General features: G+C 37.3%; 1 protein-coding gene across 1 annotated transcript in view; it reads right to left on the bottom strand.

Moving 5' to 3' along the window:
* Positions 1–247: 247 nt before the first annotated feature.
* Positions 248–9590, bottom strand: part of LOC107673204 (Wilms tumor protein homolog) — a 14871-nt gene continuing 5528 nt past the window's right edge. The window contains exons 4-9 of the mRNA XM_016466738.1: positions 6594–6674; positions 4604–4709; positions 3444–3586; positions 2280–2380; positions 900–983; positions 248–770 (exon numbers count right to left, since the gene is read on the bottom strand). Of these exons, the coding sequence (XP_016322224.1) occupies positions 649–770; positions 900–983; positions 2280–2380; positions 3444–3586; positions 4604–4709; positions 6594–6674 (637 nt within the window). The 3' untranslated portion in view covers positions 248–648. The remainder of the gene's footprint in view (positions 771–899; positions 984–2279; positions 2381–3443; positions 3587–4603; positions 4710–6593; positions 6675–9590) is intronic.

Below are 9590 nucleotides of genomic sequence, written 5' to 3' on the forward strand. Positions count from 1 at the left end.
TTGTTTTATCAGTTGCAGTTGAGTTATCTGTTTTTGCAAATAAAATCTTCGTATGTACACGTGTATATATATACACTCATATGTGTCTCATACATATTATAAACACACACACATTTATACGTGTATAGTAAAACAATCCATTTCCTGAGAATTTATAATGTAGTTTATTATAAAAGGCATTTTAAGAAAGACTTGTCACTTAACAAATATATACAAAGGCATTACAGTGCATATGATTTTTACACCAGCCGTTTCTCACTCATCCACAATTTATTTTCCGAATTAAGAAATGAAAGTGACCCAGCACATCTTGCCAATTAAACAAAAAACAAGTATACCCAGTGCAATCAACTGTCCATATATGTAAAAAAAAAAAAAACTATTACAAATGGAAAAAGTACAAAATGAGATGACCCAAAATGATGCAGACACATTGTTCAGCAAATGGCAGTGTTCCATGTCAAATACAATAAGGCAAACTTCAATAAAACTCCATATTTATATATGCATTCGCACCATTTTCTCTCTTATAGGGATGCTATGATTCATGTTATCAGATCGGCAGTGCAGTTCACTGACTGACAGGTCTTAACTGTTGAGAGTGTTTCAATGTGTGTGTGTTTATATATACAGTGCATGTACAGTGTCTCAAACAGCAGCCTGGAGTTTGCTCATGTTTCTCTGATGCATACTGTGATGTCTGACCAGCTCATCTGAGCGGGCGAACTTCTTCTGACAGCTGGGCCAGCGGCACGCAAACGGCTTCTCACCTGAGAACCACCAGAGAGGAAACACACAAACACATTTTATTGGTGCGCTGTAATCAAATCAATGCATATACAATAAATGGTTTTTGAGAAGTCTGGAGAGAGAAAAAAAGGCTTACGCACTTGTTTTACCTGTATGAGTCCGAGTGTGGGTCTTAAGATGGTCTGAGCGTGAAAACTTTCTTTGACATGTCTCACACTGAAAGGGTTTGACGCCTACAGGAGCAAAGCAGGAGACAGCTGCGGTGGGTGGGGCAATCTCATTCAACAGTATTTGATTGGACAATAGTTTGGATACGCCCCTGAGTGCAAGACGTGTCGCCGATATTTTTGGCAGAGTTGCCAACTTAGCAATTTTGTTACTAAATTTAGCAACTTTTCAGACTACCCTAGCAACGTTTTCTTCCAAAAGCACCTCGCAACAAATTAAGCTATTTTTAAATTTTATTTGGCTACTTTTAGCAACTTTTGATAAGTTACTCAAACAATAAAAAGGCACACATTTTCCAACAAAATAACACAAAAAGAGGCAACTAAAGATGCCTAGCAGTACACAACATCACGTGAACTACGTTATTGCTATTTGCGGTTATTCGATTTGATAATAATAATAATTTAATAATTGTTCATTTATGATACACCTTGTTAGCAGCTTGTACTTGCGATTGTTGATAAGTTAGTACACTGTAAGAAAAATATCTAAAAAATGGAAAAGGTACTAGTAATTTTCCAGGACATTATCAATTATCCGTTGTGACCCTGTAACCCGAAAACACTAAATACAATGCGTAATTTAAAATACAGGTAAAAACCTGTGAATTCTTTTCTTAGAGTGTAGCATGTTGACTACTAACACACTGCTTAAAACTATAATTGTTCAGAATGTGTAGTTTTACTAGTTAACTAGCTAATAAAAAACGTGTAATCATTCAAAAATGTGTAAGTGTTCAATAATTCAATGTTGTATGTAAAAATAGTTATTTATATTTTAAAATTACATTATGCAATTATATTATTTTACGAACAAATCTAAATTAACATATAAAAATTAAAATATGTTTTATATAACATTAAAAAAAAAAATTTTTTGCTGAGATTTGATGTAGTGACACAATTTTGTGTGGTGATTACGTAATGACGTCGTTGCGCAGTGACATCACAACATCATTTAGCAACAAATCGACCTTCCTTTAGCAACTTCCCCTGAAAATTAGTAGCCAACACTGATTTTTGGTCTGTTTTTCCAGAAGAGAAAGTTTTACATTCTGAAAGCTTTTAATGCTAAGTGCTTATAGTGTATATAACGTTTAAGAGTAAATATAGCCTACTTAAAAATTAAAGGTTCCAAAAGGATTTTTTTGCAGTGATGTCATACTGTAGAAGAGCCATTTTTAGTTTCCAAAAAAAGAATAAAGAACCTTTACTGTTATGAGTGTAGAATATTAATGACCTCAAAGCCCCATAACTGCTATATTTCTGTCCTGGAGTGTTTTGAAGAGAGACATGTCTAACCTGTGTGTCTGCGCTGGTGTCTCTTGAGTTGGTCAGATCTGGAAAACCTGCGGCCGCAGTCTGTGTAGTCACATTGGTAGGGCTTCTCACCTGTGTGTGACAGAAAATCACAATATGTGAACATGACTGTAGTCTCTGCCATTAACATGAAGCCTCCGCAAGGGGGCGCCGTTTGAATTGAGCATTTATTTTGTTGTTATGCTCTGAGTGTCATAAATCATGGATTTAGCTGTAAAACTGTACATGCCATGAGGTCACAAATTACTCACTCCAGATGTTTCTTAGTAATTCTGGTGATTCTTGTGCAACTGAGAGGAGGCCCTTACAAATAATTTACTATGGTAACATTATTTCCACCAAAATAGAGATATACACGAGATATACACAAGTGTGTTCAAAAGAAATTAAAAAAGACTGGAAGACTCCAACAGCCTCTTACACAGATCCCATATTGATCCGTTTTACTGTAATATTGTAACCGAGACTACGGCCACCATGGTTTTCTGTCATAAAAATAAAATTAATTTTATATCAAATTTCCAGCAATGAACATTTACATTTATTCATTTAACAGACGCTTGATTTACAATGCAGTTTCTGTCTTCTAATTAACTTTAACTCACAACAAGCTATGCATTTGTTACAGAATTTATTCATTTTTGTTATCATTAGTATGCTCAGGTCCATTTAATAATATTACTTTTTTACAAAATTGTAATAATGTATTAGTAAATGTTGAAATGAACAATAACTAAGATTCACAAATGCTTTAGAAGTATTTTCATTATATTCAGTATTATATAGCTACCTAATGTTAACAAATGAAACATTAATGTGACTTTGTGTAAACCTTAATGCCACTTGAAGCTATTACCCAATTTTCTAATGTTTTCCAAGTAATAATAATAGTTCTGCACTGACTCGTGTTTACTGTAAAGTGTCTTCTTCAGGGTGTGGCTTTTCTTTCTTTGATTAGATGAGACAGTACACAACCTTTGCCACCTATGTGACCCCATGTTTACTTTTCGAGGAGTGTGTGCCTGCGTGCGTGCGTGTGTGTGTGTGTGTGTGTGTGTGCGTGCGTGCTGTACGCCATTGATTAGGCCTATAGAACATCAGTTTCCATAGAAACAGCTGGTCAGGCAGAGGCTGATGGGTGGAGTTCTGTTGTGAAAGCATGTTGTATACAGGTGGGACAGTTTGAAGTATCTCTTACTGCAGCCGGGGTAAGAACACATGAAAGGCCGTTTCTCGCTGTTCTCTGATGATTTAATGGAGGGAGCGATGCCTGGTACTCTCCGCACATCCTGGAGAAAGAAAAATAAAAACAGGATAATTGGCAATCAACAAACTCTATTTGCCAATTCTTCTGCACTTCAGAGCCTTTGTTTGTTTTAACTTCTGCATTACCAAACCCCAGATGAGTTCTGCATCTGAACAAACCCTCTTATCTTGTGGCCTGTTAAATATCAATTTAGCTTTTAAAAGCCTTTAGAGGAAAGCTTTAAACTAAAGTTATAAACATACATACGTGCACACTATTCTCTGGACAGTATCAGCTTTCTCAAGCTCTGATGGATGTTGATTCAGGCCATGCAAACACTACAGACTGAAGCAGTAGCTATGTTTCCATCACTGTATTTTTATGCACATTTTGAAGTGATTAAAATGACAAATTTCGAAAAACAAAAATCCTTTTAATTCACAAAAAAGTTTTTATGCTCACTTGTGGGTGGTTTTTAACTTGTGTGAAAAGGGTTGATGCGAATAATGGGAGATGGAATCGCATTTTGCAAAAAAGTTCCTCCATGCCCATCAAAAAAGTCAAGTGACTTTGTGCGATGGGACAGCATCTGAAATGTTGTTATGGTTATTCTTAAATACCTGAGCAAAGTCTGTAATCAAAGTATTTCTGTATAATCGTCTCACAGAACTGTCTTGCATGATTGCGTTCCCAAACAGCAGGTATCCACCTCCGAAAGCAATGACCGCTTTTTTTGTGTTTCGTCTGCTCGCTCTGAGGCACAGTTAATTTATTATATATGGAAATTATTATATTCAGTGGCTTCTCCTACAGGGTCAGAAAGCACTCAGATTTCATCAAAAATATCTTCAATTGTGTTCCGAAGATGAACGAAGGGCTTACGGGGTTAGAACGACATGGGGATGAATTATTAATGACAGAATTTAAATTTTTGGGTGAACGATCCCTTTAATTACAATGCACTTTATGGTTATATTATAGTGAGAATCCAGTCTGTGTGTGCACAGGTAAAATGGATATGTGTATGAGTTTGTCGCTGTGTTTGAGTGTGTGTACCCACCTGTACTCCTCTGAACACACCATGTGTGTGTATGTGATACTGAGTGCTGCAGTTGTACACCAGCGGAGCTCCTGCAGACGCTTCGGCCTCATAACCACCACTGTGACTGGACACAAAGACAGAGAGTCATTCTATAGAGAGTTATTCATAAATATGACCCTATAACCTATATAAGATTCTCAGAAAAGACAGATTTGGACATGTCTTCATAGCTCTGCTATATATGAATCAGCTTTTCCTCCTTATTAACAAAAGGATGTTGTTATATCTAAAAATAACTGTGTAAAACAGCCTCAACTGTCATAAATGAAAGCAAGGGGGGACTGTTAGTCTGGAAGGGGATTTGTAGTGTGGGCAGTAACGGATGAAGAGCTGAAGACCTATAAAGCTTTTTCTTTGTCCGATTCACTTCACATCTCAAACTACACAATCAGCCATTGCTGCTCCAGTCCTCCCACAGCCCAACCATTCATCCGTTCAGTAGATAAACACCCTGTTGTCATGGCATTGGGGGTGAGGAAGGTGGATACCAAATCTTTTATCTGGACAGCCGGCATAAATATTCTGTCCAGCGTCCCAGTCACCTACTCATCTGTCTATAGACAAGCACACATTCACTCAATCACTGAAAAACAATACTAAATTGGCAAAATGCTTTGGGACTTCCCCCCTGCCCCTCAGCTAGTCTACATCTCTTCGTTTCAACATCTCTCTGTCTTTCTCTCACACACAAAAACATGCTACCCTGGACTTGCCCCTTCAACACATCCAAGGTCAGACACTCTATCTGGGTTGGACTGGTTGACTGAGCAGGATCCATTCCTATCTCCTCTGCTGTCACCACAGCATAATTCATGCTCCTACTTCACTCTGTACTTTTGTTTCAAAGTGCTGTGTCACATCAGAGGATTGTGAGGCCTTCCTTCAAATCACACACTAATTAGAATAGGGCAGAGAAGACGAGAAGAAGATGAGAAGAGAGGTGAGGGGGGTGTAAAAATAATATGGGCTGTCTTTCTGTCCTTCTTCAAGACAGGGAAGTTTTGTAAGGTATGGGACGGAACGGGACGGGACGGGACGGGAAGGGAAGGGAAGGGAAGGGAAGGGAAGGGAAGGGAAGAATAAGCCAGAAATACACGGAGACTTTTATTTTGAAATGTGTGCCCTACTACTCCCAGCTCATTCAAAAACATAAATGAGCATCATTCAATAACTGCAAACTGGTCTGAAACCTCAAGGCTGTCAAAATTTGCACGTTTTGACTTTGAAAATGCAGCGCTCCTATTAATTTAATTATTGCTTATTTTAAGTTTAATCATCACATTAGACCATAATACAAATCCTGTTTTTCCGTCCTCAAATGTAATACCACTTAAAATGATAATTAAGACACATGTTGTACCATTTAAGGTATTAAAAGGGATAGTTCACCCAAAAATGAAAATTCTGTCATCATTCACTCAAGTAATCAAACAGTTGACGGTAGCCATTGACTTCCATAGTAGAGAAAAAAATACCATGGAAGTCAATGGTTACCATCAGCTGTTTGGGTACAAACATTCTTCACAATATCTTCTTTTGTGTTCAACAGAATAAAGAAACTCACAGAGGTTCAGAACAAATGGAGGTTAAGTAAACGATGACAGAATTTTGGGGTGAACTGTCCGTTTAAGGCTTATAACCTTCAAACAGTCAAAGAGGAAAGGAAAGGAAAGGAGATAAAGCAAAAACATGGGAACAGTCAAAGAGGAAAGGAAAGGAAAGGAAAGGAAGGGAAAGGAAAGGAAAGGAAAGGAAAGGAAAGGAAAGGACAGGAAAATATGGGAACAGTCAAAGAGGAAAGGAGAAAGGAAATGAGAGGAAAGGTTCTTAAAGGACAGAAAAAAAGAAAACATGAACAGGGTTGAAAGGAAAGGAAATTACAGGAAAGGAATTCAAATAATTTGGGGTTATTTTTAAAGCACAGGTGTTGATATGAGAGAGTCTGTACCTCTTTATGCTGGGTGTCAGTGAGCTGACAGGATTCCAGGTAGCGCGTTCCAACTGAGACGCCATTTGGTAGAGATTATCACTGCCAGGACAGAAGAGATAAATCACAGTCATGTGACCTCACTTTCACGGCTCAGCTTCTCAAGTAGCACAATGCTTTTAAAAAGGGAAGAGGCACACCAAAAATAGGAAGGAAAAAAGCAAAAGACAGAAAGAAATTTGAAAGAATGAGAATTTTGATTTGTAAGTCAATGTTTTTTTCATGCCATGTTATTTTTCTGGTTCCTACACTGATTAGAAGTGCAGATTTGTCAGCAGTGTTGTGTTGGTGTCTCTTTCTAATCATCACCACTGATTCATAACTGTTTTCTAAGGAAGCAGCGAAACTGGAGGCTTGTTTGGCACAGTGGAAACATCGTTTCACCACATGTTGTGAAGTGTTGTATCTCAGCGAGCTCTCACGTGGTCCTGCCTGGCGAGACGAGTGCCTGGCACAGTCATGTAATAGTGTGATGTCACAGAGATTTCTGGGTATCATGGGAAGGATTTGGAGAAATGATCTTGACTCATATGCTGTCTGTCCCTTTTCTGTGGGCTGAAGTAGCAGTTTTTGAAGGTCAGCCAGTTTCTTAGAGGTACAAAACGTATCAAAATACACTATTATTTATTATTAACAATAATAATGATGATTGAATAATAGTTGTTGTAGTTGTAATCATTTAGTTAATTATTTATAGTTAAATAATAATATCATATCATATCATTAATATAATATAATAATTTTCAGAAAATAAAGTAGTTGATGGTGGTGTTTCATTATTACTTTATGATTGGTTGCCATATTGCTTTCCAATAAATTGTAAATAAAGTGTTTCAAAATGCAAGAGACCGTTTCTAGGCCAAACACTGGTGAAAATAAGGTGGAATTTCCCTTTTCGCTCCCCTCTAATCTTATTTTATTGGCAAGAAATAAAGGTTTGTGAGGTCACCGGAACACACTGCAACAGAACCAGGCTGATGCAAGCGAGTGAGTTTGTTTGAGTGAGTGTATTTTCTTGTGATGGTTTCCAAAAGCACTCGGAGCTCCAGACAGCAAGGGCAATAGTGGGGATGCTGCGATCACGTCTTATCAAAACTGGATGCCTTATTTCGGGTTCTGTGATCTCCTTTTCTCTAAACAACATGAGAGCAGTATTCGAAGAATGCACACTAATTCTTGTGTCACTGATGAAAAGCTACATTTCTCTTTAACTGCATCTTCTTCTTCACCTTTCTTTTAAGGAATATTTGATCCTAAAATGAATATCGTCATTAATTTATTGTTGGTCCATACAATGTATGTGCTATATTAAAAGTCGTGTGATGCACACTTGAAATGTATGCTGCCTTTCAAAAATGTATTTTGAAAGAAATTGATACTTTTATTTAGCAAAGATGCATTAAATTGATCAAAAGTGACAGTAAAGATATTTAGTGTAACAAAACAATTTATTTCAAAAAATGCTGTTCTTCTTAACTTATATATCATTGTTTCCACAAAATATATATAATCATTTTCACAAAAATATTAAGCAGTACAACTGTTTTCAACACTGATAATAATCAGAAATGTTTCCTGCGCAGCAAATTAGCATATTAGGATGATTTCTGAAGGATCGTGTGACACTGAAGACTGGAGTAATGATGCTGAAAATTCAGCTTTGCATCACAGGAATAAATTCCATTTGAAAATATATTAAAATTAAAATATTTATTTTAAATGAAAATAATATTTCAAAAACTTTTGAAAACTGTAGTTTTGAATGGTAGTGTAAATTGTTATATGCTGATATTCTGGTTTCCTCGCCTCATAATAAAGTTCATTTTTTGAATACATAACTCTTTCTCTCTGTCCTCTCATGTCTCTGGGGAGGGCCAGGCAGAGAAGGGAAGAGGAATTTGGAGGAAACGGGCAGTAGATCACTGTGAGTGTATTTTGGCCTGCTGAGAGCTGCTGTGCAGTTCTTAACCTCTGTGCAGACAGCAAGACTCACTGCAGACTTACTCAGGATTTATCTGAGCCATCCAGACTGGGCCTCACTGACGCTCAATTCAGTCACTCAGAAACCAGAGGGGGCTGTGCCACGGCGAAGTCACAAATCAGCAATATACATATTTTACTTCTTACACTAATTAATGCGCCTTTTTAAAAAACGTTCCGAGTTCAATACAAGTTCAGCTCTATCAACAGCATATATGACGTGCTGTTAATTACACGGAAAAGAAACAGTAAAAACGGTATTTAGTGTGACACATACAATGGAGGTCTATGGGGAAAAGCATTGCACTGGAATAAGCATTACAAAATACACGCTGTGTAACAATTTAACAATTATTTCAACCAAATATCAACAACTATCTGAATAGTTTAGCATGTTAATGGACTGGGCTTTGAGAGACTAGATCTGCTATGCTGCTCTGATGAGCCAGTATGGACTTTTTACTGCCAATAAATAGACCGATTGTGAACATGTAAGATATGCTGCTGCTGCTGCATGAATAAACACTCCGTAGTAGATCTAGACAGGTGGAGCTGTGGGAGGTGGAGGGTTTCAGAGTGTGAAAAGTAAATTATGTAAATGCTTGCTTCATGAATTGGCACTCATAAATTCCATAGCAGGTCTAGAAAGGTGGAGCTGTGGGAGGTGGAGGGTTTCAAGAGCGTGAAAAGTAAATGATGTAAATGCTTGCTGATTGATAATCACTCAAATACCACAGCAGATCTAGACAGGTGGAGCTGGGGGGAGGTGAAGGATTTCAGAGCGTGAAAAGTAAATGATGTATATGATAGCAAATGATGTTATTGAGAGCAGATCGCATGTGAAGGACCGACTATAAGGCATGAAGATGTGAACAGTGTGTATTATTAATATACAGTGGGTACGGAAAGTATTCAGACCCCCTTCAATTTTTCACTCTTTGTTATATTGCAGCCATTTGCTAAAATCATTTAAGTTAA

The sequence above is a fragment of the Sinocyclocheilus anshuiensis genome, unplaced genomic scaffold (genome assembly GCF_001515605.1).
Source record: "Sinocyclocheilus anshuiensis isolate Anshui unplaced genomic scaffold, SAMN03320099.WGS_v1.1 scaffold297, whole genome shotgun sequence".
NCBI lineage: Eukaryota > Metazoa > Chordata > Actinopteri > Cypriniformes > Cyprinidae > Sinocyclocheilus > Sinocyclocheilus anshuiensis.